General features: G+C 40.5%; 1 protein-coding gene across 6 annotated transcripts in view; it reads right to left on the bottom strand.

The window, feature by feature from the left end:
• DYNC1I1 (dynein cytoplasmic 1 intermediate chain 1) overlaps positions 1-12,795 on the bottom strand; it is a 410,283-nt gene that overhangs the window by 15,452 nt on the left and 382,036 nt on the right. For all 6 annotated transcript variants that reach the window (XM_070369823.1, XM_070369822.1, XM_070369824.1 and 3 more), the window contains 2 exons: positions 10,612-10,752; positions 6,389-6,514 (listed from right to left, as the gene is read on the bottom strand). In XM_070369823.1, the coding sequence (XP_070225924.1) occupies positions 6,389-6,514; positions 10,612-10,752 (267 nt within the window). The remainder of the gene's footprint in view (positions 1-6,388; positions 6,515-10,611; positions 10,753-12,795) is intronic.

Below are 12,795 nucleotides of genomic sequence, written 5' to 3' on the forward strand. Positions count from 1 at the left end.
CAGATGAACGTTTAAAACCACGCTTTAGCGACTGCGTTTGATCTCATAGTCTCCTTTTTCCCTTCCAAGATTTTTTAAAGCCCTTTTAAAATATTGACAAGTGTCAAATTTACTGCATTTGTTCCAATTTGTATAAGATGACTGCCTTTCTTTTGGCCTCCAAGAGTCACAGCAAACAAGGCACACGAAATGGTGCCAGAGCTCAGGGTTAAAATTTAAAGATTAATACACATTCCCTTAGATAATGAGTAAATGGGGTACTAAACAGAAAGCCAGGGCAATAAGACCTCCTCATCTCCCAAATTACAGTTTTCCAGTTGCTGTTTTATTTTTCCAACTCTACTTTCAGCCGAAATGATTTTGGAATTTTATCATTTTGACTACTGTAGGAATAAAATCAGGGATCTGAAACTTATGCATATTTATCCCAACTGAAAACAAAATCTTCCCTAGAAGAGGTTAATGGAAAAAGAAATAAATAGGAGGTAGAAGATAAACTGCTTCTTTCACAACTGGGGCTGCAAACAGCATTCTAACTAATTCAGATAAGCAGCAAGCATAGTTGTTAGGGGATATTTATGACAGCTGCATCTGTGTGACTGCACTGAAGCATTAACAATGGCAGCAGGCTTTCTGTAAAACACATCGGCGAGAGAGACAGGTAGCGAGGCTGGTTATCAATCATCAGGACACGTGAATAATTCTACACTCACTGGCCCATGTGCCGTTAAAATCAGCTTTCTCTCTCTATATATAGAAAACCTTGCTATTTGGTAAAGAGCCTTGGCCGTGAGTAATTCTTATTTTTAATTCTTAAGAATATGTGTGTTCACACATCATTTTTGAAAAACCCAACAATGATTAACAGGTCTGAAGAAGAATACACTCGACATGTTCAGGTTATATTTGTAGTTAATTTATGACTTGTTATCTTACTCATCTTTCAATTAATTGAATGGGATCACACAGCTCCAAAACAGATGGTGTCCCATAGTTTGGGGAGCAAAATCTTGCAAACTTACTCAAGTGCTGGGCTCATTTTAAAATTTAGATCTTCGAATTTTAAGTGGTACATGCAACCACTGTCTATTTAAGTAACTTTTGAGATGCATGAATAGAATAAAAATTATACCCAAATAATAAAATGGGTCTTCTCTTTCAAGGAATTCATATAACTTCCATTTATGCTAATGGGAGGTAAGCACCTGCTCTGCAAAGAAAATAGACCCCTATCTGTGAAAATAAATGTGTACAGTATATTTTCCAGATACAATGCCAAAATGAAACAACCAAAAATGTATGCTGTATAAACAAAGCATCATGTGGCCTACCTGAAAACACTGCATTTTATATTTTACCTCCTTACTCATAGGCTTTGAGATGTTACTCATGCCTTTGCCATTTAAATGTAACAAGAAAAAAAAAAAAAAGGATGGACAGACTCAATCCGGTGATTTCAGTGAGCGCACACACAATCCCCTGTTTACCCCTTCAGAAGTTCATAATAAATCGCATCAGTAAATCTGGATCCGAGCCACTGCTCTCTGCCATCATCTTAAAAGTCATGGAGGACAACTGTACATAATAGAGGTGGGCACGATCATGGGGGCACTGCGCTGGGACTCCCTGCAGCAGCTGCACCTCGGCTGGGACAGGAGATGAGGCAGGTTGTTAATGCTGGTGACACCGAGTCCCTTTCTGCAGTGCCCTCTGGTTGAGAGTCAGGTCCCACAGGAAGGCACATCGACCTGGACTTGAATGGAGCTGTCTCCACTGGGAGTCACAGAAGTCTCCTTTCAGGGGACAGAGAAAGGCTGTCCCTCTCAACTCCACCTGAAGGTAGGTATCATAGAGCTCGCTCCCTTATTACACTCTCAGTTAAAATTATGTGATCAAAAGAGGGTTGTGGGGAGGGGAACTAGAATATCCACCAAATACCCAAATATCATGATACTGAGAATGTGGAAATATTGCTCTTCTCATCCAACATTTTAAAATAGTCCTAAGGAATAGGTAATAACAATACTGGGCTTCTCGGGTGGCACAGTGAGAAAAATATCCGCCTGCCAATGCAGGAGACACGGGTTCAATCCCTGTGTGGGGACGATGCCCTCAAGAAGGAAATGGCAACCCACTGCATTATTCTTGCCTGGAGAATCCCATGGACAGAGGAGCCTGCCAGGCTACAATCCTTGGGGCCGCAAAGAGTTAGATCCGACTGAGCATGCATGCGTGCATGCAAAGAGTAGGTAATAATATCATACAGCAGGTATGACGTTTAGCCACCTCTCTAAAGATTTCTCTTTCCTAATGGTCTACATCAAGACCAGAACTTTTCATTTCTGATTTGTACTGTGAGGGTACTGAAAGCAATACTCTCCTGGACCAGACTGAATACAGAGTCTGAGGGACCCAGCGCAACCTGGAAACATGAGGCACCTTCCTGGAAAATGTCTGAACAACTGCAGGACGATGACAGCAGAGCTTTAAACCAAGCTCAGGGCTCCTCTTGGAGAAGGCAATGGCACCCCACTCCAGTACTCTTGCCTGGAAAATCCCATGGACAGAGGAGCCTGGTAGGCTGCAGGCCATGGGGTCACGAAGAGTCGGACACAACTGAGCGACTTCACTTTCACTTTTCACTTTCATGCATTGGAGAAGGAAATGGCAACCCACTCCAGTGTTCTTGCCTGGAAAATCCCAGGGACGGCGGAGCCTGATGGGCTGCTGTCTATGGGGTTGCACAGGGTCAGACACGACTGAAGCGACTTAGCAGCAGCAGCAGGGTTCCTCTGCATGGGGCCCTGCGAGATGACAGCACAGGTAAAGCCAGCCTTGCTCTAAAACAGGACCTTAGAGAAAGAGAGCCTGCTGCTCTCGCCTCCTTTCTCCACAGCCTAACAGAAGATTCGGTCAAGAACACCACGGGAGAACAAGCGTGAGATGTCCTCTGGCAGACAAGACATCCATCTGATGTACTGAGGTCCAAGAAAATGGATCAATAGAGTGTCCTCTCAAAACTACCATTAACCCTCATATACAGATTGTATTATAACGCTTACCTGAAAGTGTTTCATCTTCTTCCTAGAAGGTTCCACAGGCCAGGTTTTCTATCCAAAGGCCAGCGTGATTCTGGTGATGGGTTTCGTTCTAATGGGGACTGGAGGACCAATTTTGAATACAGATAATGGGAGCACACTTTCTGGGCAGTCTGATCCTCAATGACATCCTTTTTCTTTTCCTCTATATTTTCTTCCTTTGAAAATCACTTCCTGCTCAAACCCCTTCTCCTTTGTCAGCAGTGCACCGGTATTCAATTTGACCTTGAATTTCAGATGGGCCAGGTTGCTGTAAAGGCACTCTGTCTGGCTTTCCACAATGTGGGTGATTACAGAGGCTGGCGGGGTACTGTTTACGGGGTGCCCTTCTCTTCTAAGGGGCGTCCCTGGTGGCTCAGATGGTAAAGAATCCGCCTGCAATGTGGGAGACTGGGGTTCGATCCCTGGGTTGGGAAGATCCTCTGGAGAAGGGAATGGCAACCTGCTCAAGTATTCTTGCCTGGGGAATCTCAAGGACAGAGGAGCCTGGCAGGCTACACTCCATGGGGTCGCAAAGAGTTGGATGTGACCAATACAACGACATTTATGGACAGTTACGCTCCGTCAGTTCCAGGTTGGTGAACGAGACAATAGTAATTACCGTCATGGCAGTATCTCCCATGATCTACCAACTCTCCCAAGTGGGCTTCTGCTAAACTTAGCTGTTGGAAAGTCATCTTTCCCTTCAGTACATGGAACTCTACAGATTTGGTCTTCAGAAACTTAGAACAGGGTATTAAGACAGAAAAGTACCCCTTTATTTCTCCCCCAAAACACATGAGATAAATTTGTAAATACATTACAAAAATACTCAGGAAAATATATACTTTCAGCAAAATTCTGTTGTAAAGTCTGGGTTTTTCTGAGCTATAGATGACTTTTTATAGGATCAAACAATACAGAAGGAACTGTTTGAATATATAAGCCTATCCTGATTTTTAGTCCTTCAGAAAAGGGCTAGAAGATTACAATAGCTTCTCTCAATAAAATTGTAGAACCCTTTTTTTCCTGGTAGTGAATTTGTAGGGATAAACAACCCTACAAATAGTTGGGCCTATTATATGTCACAGAGATTTTTCTATAGCCTGTCTAGACTCCAGACAATAGGTGAGACCGGCCTCGAGTTGCAGACATTTCTATAGTCTGTAATGTCACTTAGAAAAGCAAGGGCAATAATACCAAAATGAAAACCAGCCTGACCTGCTAGTACGATAGAGGAAATATGAGTGTAACAACACTATACAATTTAGAAATGATGACAACAATGTAGGAAGAAATTTTAGCAGCCACATATCAGTCAAAGCAACTTACAAAATCAAATATACTCCCAAAATATGAGTCATATTCAAGTAATTCTGTCCCATGGCTATATTATAACTTATTGCAGTAAATCCTGTATACATGTTATGCTGTATTTTCTTATTGCCTAAAGGTGGTGTGTGTGAATGTATATTACATGTATATATGAATTATGTGTATATATGAATTATGTGTGGTCAACATACACATTTTTCAAAATGCCTTACTTTAAATAAACCAGACTGTCGAACTATTATGCTTTCCAGTCCTCTTGGATAAAGTAATGTTGTATATACTCCTAAAAGAGTTAAGGAATGTTACGTATAACAAGCAAGGGAGGTAGAGAAAGGAGTTTTTAAATTTCATCTATTTTCTACCATTTCATCTCTGAGCACGTCTGTTTTCTCTGCTGCAATTATACCCATTATAAACAAAGGAAAGAGAGAAACTTCTTTGTTTCTTAATATTTCCCTTCTTTCCTACCTCTCAAATTTTTTAAACAAATGAACCAATGTAGAATGCATGTTTTTGCTGCTTAGTTTTATTTTGATGAAGACCATGAAAAAGATGCACTGACTAAAATATTCACTGAAGGAAACATTGGCAATATTTTGGCTTTAGAATATATTGGCAATATTTTCAGTTCCGAAGGGTATTCTTTCTCAAAGATTCCAAGCTACGTCAGTAGTCAGCAGACCATTTCCTTCTCACCACTGGGGATGAATATTAACAGAGCCTTTGCCACTGTTCGAATGACTCAGCCTGTGGCATCAGGAGTAGTTAAGGGGGAGTCTACTGAAATAGTATGCAGTGCAACGGAGAGATCCTTCTAGACATTCTACTTAGAGTGGTACATCCCCAAACAGGAAACTCCCATCTCTCAACACGTACACACACAGACACCATCCAGCCTGTAACACAACCAGCTCTGCCATATAGCATCGCCAAAGTTCCACTGTAGAACAGACCATCCAGGACTGCCAAAATCGTAGAAAGCTCATGGATGAAACCACAAAGAACCCTTCTCGGTGATCAGCTCCGCCCACCCACCAGGCACTCCAAGCACACTTCTGAGGCGGAGGATGTTACACCTAGAAATGTGGTGTATTCCACGCGCCCCCCCGGAATGCAAATGTTAGATTCATATCACACTAACACAATTTACACAACATACTTATTTTGTCTGGCTTGAAAGTTCAATATTTTGTCTTTAAGAAGAAACTTCTTTCGCCCCATCAGAAATGAAGATTTTTGTCAACACTTTCTAGAGAGTAAAAATAAACAGATCTGCTTTCATAAAATTGCTCTGTAATGTAATATTAAGTGTAGTGTGGATATTCAAGGAGATTTATCTGAAATCAAATATGTAGTTCTTCTGATGTGTGCCATAATGTTCAGAAATATTTTACACATCATGTAACAAGATAAACCCAAGAAGTATACACTGCATATAACAACTTCGAATATCACGAAAACGGTACAAAGTTCTGACTCACCTCAGCTATTTAATTGGCTACTTTTAATTAAAGACTAATAGTATATAGCTTTTAATTGAACATACCAACTAAAGCTTGACTTTTCAAAATAAACAACAAATTCCAAATTCAATGTTATCATGATGAACTTGGCAAACTTTTCCTTCTCATGAAATTGGCAGGGGGGTGGGGTGGGTGGGGGTGCAGGTGGAGAGAGGACCATGCTTCATCACAGGATAGCTGGGAATTCTACAGCACTCAGAAAGTAGCCTGATCCTTAATTAACGGGTCCTGCGTGTGGAGTCGGAAGACCAAATTAGGCCCCAAGGAAGTCTCCCAAACTCCCACTGAAGTCAATGGAAATTTGCAAACGTACTCGAGAGGGCTCTCACAGTCCACAAGGTGCTGCCAAAAATTTCACTAGGTATTTAAACCAGATATACAAGCCAAAAAAAAAAAAAAGAAGCCTGAACACCAAAACACTAAATCAAAACACCAAAACCAGATAACAGGTACCTCTCCGACGTCGTAGATCCAAATGCGGCCTTCTGAGTCCCCAACGGCAACTTCCTTGCCACCTTGAGCCCAACGAACACGGTTCAGGGCAGACGTCCCCTCAATGGCCACACTTGCTGTTGGAACCTGCCAAAGGGGTTACAACAGAAACCAAGAATCTCTGAATATGAACTTAAATATACGAATTGACAATGATACGTTTAACTGGATGAGTCAGCGCGGCCTGCGTGCGCATGAAGTAATATACGTCTCTTGTGCAGTTGGTAAAGGATTCATTGTTCTTAAATCATATGCTCCACTGAATTAAGAGGTAGAGAGGAAAGACACTTTCACAAAAAAGGAAAAGAGAGGGAGTCTTTTGCCATAGTCAGTGGGCAGTGAGTGACCTAAGTATCTGTGCGGATTATGCAGGGTACACAGACATCACACAGCAGCTAAATGTGAGACTTCTTGATTGGGTCCTGATTTATGGATTGATGGAGAGAGGGAGACTTCAGGATTTACCAAGATTAAGGATACTATAAAAGGCGGGGATGGGGTGTACGGTGAAAAATAAGTCATATTACTAAGTGTCTTCAAGGGGAAAAAAATGTATTGATCCCTTGAAACCTCATCATGGAAGGGATGCTCAGAAGAAAAAGTTCAAAACCTCAAGTTCTCCTGTTTTCTTTTCCTCTTTCTGCCCTGTTTTCCTTCCTCCCAGCAGTACCAAGGTGCAGGAAGTGCTAACTCTGAAAACCGACGATACCCTGACAGAGTGGAGCACTTACTTGTAGAAAAGGCCATACAACCTCCTTTAATAAGCACCTGAAATCTGACAACATTGATAATTACACATATTAATCATTATTAAAGTGAACTGGAGGTGCTGAGATGGAACCTGCAGGATTTGTTATAAGAACCTTACTATTTGGAAAAAAGAATTTTAGTGGGTCTACCCCTCTTTCATCATGAGTTGTGTGAACTCACATTTGGAAGTTTGGGAGTTTATAACTGATAGAAAGATCAGCTCTCTGAGCTTTCTACAAGAATGTTGAATAGGAAATGACAACAGCCCATCAAAAAAGGTAAATGTTGAAACAAAAAGGAAAAAAATATATAGTGAAAAGAGGGCCACCAACATCATCTCATGCCACTGTTTCAAGACCTGAGTCTAATACACATGACTTCTTAGGGTGGAAACACGACCTGGCCTGTGCCTCTGCCCCGCTGGCGTTCTGTTATTAAGGGAATTGAAACCATCTGTTTATATGAGATTATTGACCCAACACCTATCTTTAAAATAGCAATAAAAACTCCATCATATGTAAGAATCTATGTTTAAATTTAATCTTGAAATCAATAAAAAATCTTTTACCTGCTTAAATCACGTATGTCAATTGATAGCAAAAATGTAAAACAAAAGTCCCAGCTCGTTTTTTTTTTTTTAAATACACAATTTCTACAATAAAGGGACCTGCTGTGCAGTGCTGTAGACTGAATTTTTAACCAAACTTTTCAAAGGCCAAAACAATATGAATTGCAATAGGCCATAATTCTGTCAATACACTTTATCATTCGTGTGCTACTCAGAAAACAAATCTGAGAATCGGCTATATAGTTTTCAGAATTAAAATTTTTAACTCCATAATTTAGGGAAATCATAAGGCTCCCACTTTTCATAACGCTGGTTAATATCAGATTTTATCTCTGAACAATCTCAAAAATTGAATAAAAAGTATTTAATCTTAATATAAAGATGACAAAAGATTACTCAAAATAAAATGATTTTTGGATACATTTTAAATTATGCCTAAAACATATTAAAGAATTTTATATATTTATTTAGAATTAAGAATGTAGCAAACTGGAACAATTTGATTTTAACCATTTAAAAATATCTTCTTTTCATCGATATCATAAATGGTGGGGGTAAAAAAATAGAAACTGACAGTCTATAACACAGGCTAAAAGAATTATGAAATGTATGAAGAAAATGACAAAAATATTTCATTAATTTGACAAGTAATGAGTTTTCAAAAGTTGCTGAATCTATCATGAAAATAATCCGTAACTGTCTCTTATTCTTGTATTTCAGTTTCTTATATATTTTCACGGTTTTTAATCATTTTAATTGCAAACACAGAATATATACACATAATTTACCACACTGCGTAGAGATCAGTAACAGTGCAGTAGGGGAAGGTAAAAGCTGTCCTTGCATAGGAGTACTTGGAATAAGTTGGTTTAAAAAGCACTGTATTTTGAACACCGACAAAGAAGCACTGAGGTTTCAGGTTTTTTGCGTTTTTTTTTTAAAACAAATCTGATTTCTAATCAAACAAATATTTGAAAAATCTTGTTCAACTTGAGACAAGACAAAAATGATTTGAGGGTTTTAAAAAGTGTTCAGTTTATTACTGGATCTGAATCAGGCTCAATGTTATCTACTATTATTGCAAAAGCAGAACTACATTCACCGCAAAACTAAACGATTTGCATGCCCAGTAATGATTTCTTAAAATGCTTAGCTATAAAAGACTTATGTGGTTGTCTCTTGATACCTAGAGAGAGGGAAGGGGGGAAAAAAATCACATTTGGCAATGCTGAGATATTATTTCATTTTACCTAAAGAGCAGATAAAAAAACAAAACTAAACAAAAAGAGTTACAGAGGAATTACTAAGGAGTTGGTAGGGCACTCCACTGCATCATATTAATAGTTGAGTATCACCTGAACTCACTTCTGGTAAATCTGATTTCTAATTGTGTGTGTGTGTGTGGTGGGGGGGGGGTTGTTTCCTAAATCAATCTGAAAACTGTGTTTTTTTGGTTGTTTACAGTGAATGAGTTTATTCTACCAAAGAGAAACAATATGATTTTAATCAATGGTGATGAAAGACTTTGGGAAACCATCACATTGTGAGTAGTAGGCACCTTTCCATGAAAGGCAATAATGTTACAAACGTTTCAGTGTCTGAAATGATGGGCCCTGCAGTACTGCTGCCCTTCATTTCCAAAGAGGCTTCATTACATAACTCTTGTCCTTGTCATGTAGTTCTGGTAGCCAAAAGGAAAAATCAAAAACAGAGTTCAATGGGAAGATTTGTAAAAGCCAACTATTTGGCAGTGGTTTTCCGTGAATATAATCTTGTATGATACAGTGACTCAGTAATAACACCTGAAGGATATTTCCCTGCCCCTCCCCCAAAAATATCAGGGCAGCCGCTTCTCCTCACATCCCCCAGCTGTAGGCTTCCTAATTAAAAAGGCTGAGCTGTTTCCTGTTCACAACACTTCAAAAGACCTCTCCCTTGTTCTCCACTTGACACGCAGTTTTCAGCACTTGTTCTTCTTACCTGTCCACTCATTGATGGAGAGCTACCCTGAATCACGGACCAGCTGATGACCAGACCATTTTATTGTATTAAACTGAAGGACCTTTAATATTCAGGTTTCTTTTCAAACTCCACCCCAAACTCTAGTACCTGAAAATCAGCACCTCAATAATTTTGAGAGTGGAAAAAAGGAATAAGACATGTGACATAATTTTACAAACATGAATATATACAGCATGATTTTTAAAAACAGTTTCCCTGTTGTTAATTGCCTTTTGAAAAAAATTTCACTTGTGAAGTACTCCAAATGTGACGTTAAAATATTTTTTAAAATTACTGAATTTAATATGTGTTCATAGATAGAAACTATTATAAAAGTGGTGAGTTCAGTCTCTTAGACAAAGATTATTTACCTTCTAAAAATTAAATGGAGACTAGATCTAAACATCAACAGTCCAGAGAATCATCTTTTACGGATTTAAAACAAATCGTGCAAACAGCAAACACTGGCAAATAGCCCTTTTAAGAAGCCCAATCTCAAGTCAGAGTCCACAAAAGCTTACTTTTCCAAGTGTTTGCCCATAGAGTTATTTCAACACCACTCTCAAATATGCCCCAGTGTCCTTTCCCGCAGTGAAAGGCGTGAACACGTATGGTTTTGCTCTTTGCAAAGAAGGGTCGTCAATTGTCCAGGATTCTGCCACGGTTTTAGGGATGAAGTGAGATTAAATGATTTGGGGCCAAATGCATCTGCCAATTCCCTGCAGAGCAGCGGAGAATGGGGGGTCGGCAGCACAGCTGCAATTAGAGGGTCTGTCCAAAAAAGGCCGTTTCAAAGAGAGGGGGAGACGGAAAGAAGCCGCCGGCGTCCCCCTCCCAGCCCGCCGGGTCCGGCGCCTGCGCTCACCTCGGTGTCATTGTTGAGGTTCCAGAGGTCCAAGCGCCCCATCCCGTCCACGCAGGCAAAGAGCGCGGGGTGCACGGGCGACCACATGACATCGTACACATAGTCTGCATTGTCTTCAAAGGAGTAGAGCGGCTTGTTGTGCTGTAAAGCAGAGAGACCGTGAAGACTTTGTGGCGCTGCCGCTGCCTCGGGCTGTCTAGCGAGCCTAATTAAAAACTTTGCACATTCACAAAGTGTCATAAAACTTCCCGAGATGAAAGTCCTCGGGAAGGTGAACCGCAGCTTTAAAGTTACTAGAACTGTCCACTGGCATAAATAAATACCGGGGGTGGGGGCGGGGAGGGACTCTTAAGGGGCTGGGGGCTGGGACGGGCGGGGAGGCGGCTTCAGACACAGTCGTGGGAGACATTCCACACAGGTGAACGGGCGGCCCGGGAACTCGGGGTGCTCGCCGGGCTACGCGATGCGAGATGTTGGGGGCCGAACCCAGGCGTGCTCTGCTCGCCGGGGTCAGACCCGCGGGGGAAGGCTCTGGAAGCCCGGGCAATCGCGGGGACCCAGAACCCTTAGCACGGAAGGCAACGCCTGCCACCTAGCGGCCGTTTTCCGTGGCTGCAGCTCTGCTTCCAATCCGACTCCGGGGCCAGATTTATACTTTAATGGTTCCTTTGCGCGGGAATGGGGTCACGTATTTTAAAGGGATCTGTAGCTCTTCGGGCACGTGAAACATCTTGCGGTTCTGAGATTCTGGTCTCTCTATCTAGGATCAGTTCACCCAAATCAGGTGGATTGGTGAGGCTCAATGCACTGTCCCTCAACCTCCGTGGAAGGCGAATCACATTTTCTAGCTCACCCAATATTTCTAAGAGCCCTGAAAATCGGTGTTTTGGGGGGAAATGCATTAACACACCCCTACTGCATACAAATGCTTTCCCTCTGGAGGGATACAATAAACTAAAATGGCACTCCTGATTTCCAGCGAATATTGTCACATCAAAATAGCACAGAAGTCAGAGGCAAGTATGAAAGTACACCAGAAATAAAACGTAATTGGACTTCATGAATTATTCATTCCATCTGGCTTGTCTTATTCTAATTTCTGCATAATGGCTTTACTAATCCCTGATCAATTAATGTAAAATGAAATTTAAATGATAATGAAAGCCCTAGAGATAAAAGAAATTAAGTATTCTTATATCCTCTGACAGAAATCTAAACAATGGGAGTTTTTTTCCCCAATGTCTTCATCCAGTCAGCTGTCTGTACCCTCTTCATGGGCTCAGTCGAATGCCTGTACAGGCTAGAGTAGTAAGACCAAAAAATGATAACACACAATATGAACAAGCAAATCCTTTCTGCAGAAAATGTTCAAAGAACCTATCTGTGGGGAATCAGCACCAAATATCTGAGCAAATTCCCAAGATATACTGTGAGGGAAAAGAAAAAGCCCAAAATCCACGTGCTCATGGACTCCATGAACTCAAAGTGGGAAAAATCAGTGAGAGGACAATAAAACTCCCATAGCCTGAACCTAATGCAAAAATTTAAGGTAGTGACTAAGTGATTTCTCCTTCCATGAATTATCTTGCTTTGGCATTGCTGAGACATGAATACAGCTGTAAGACTATTAAAGCAACAGAAGATTTTAGGTGAGACATTGCGTGTAGGGTGGGTGGTGTGTGTGGTCTTATTTTTAATTTAAGAAGTACCTAAAAAAACATGTAACACTGTGACCGCAAAAAGAATTAAATGGACATTACTTTTATAGTTTTGTATTTTACTCCTCTACATTATAACTCTTATGCCAATATAGCTATTCTATCCCATATTTGCACTCTAATTTGGACCTAAGATTATTCACCTATTTGCTATTGATGTAGCTTTTTCCCATCCTCTCTCACTGCTTGGACTAGATGATTCAAACTTACTTCTTCAGAGAATCTGAATATCCAGTGATACCGTAAAATAATATGATAACATCATCTTTTTTTTATTAATATATAAAAAAAAGGCAGGGTAGATAAAGTAGGTAGTCCTTCATTGATCGCTTCTGAGTATTAAATTCTCTTAGTAGAAGATTATTCCTGTCCCAAATTCTTGATTTTATAGCTAGCCAGTCACTATTTGTTAGAGAATATGAGTAACACATTTTTCTTAAAATCAAACAGTAGAAAAGATTTACAC

The sequence above is a fragment of the Bos mutus genome, chromosome 4 (assembly GCF_027580195.1).
Source record: "Bos mutus isolate GX-2022 chromosome 4, NWIPB_WYAK_1.1, whole genome shotgun sequence".
Taxonomy (NCBI): domain Eukaryota; kingdom Metazoa; phylum Chordata; class Mammalia; order Artiodactyla; family Bovidae; genus Bos; species Bos mutus.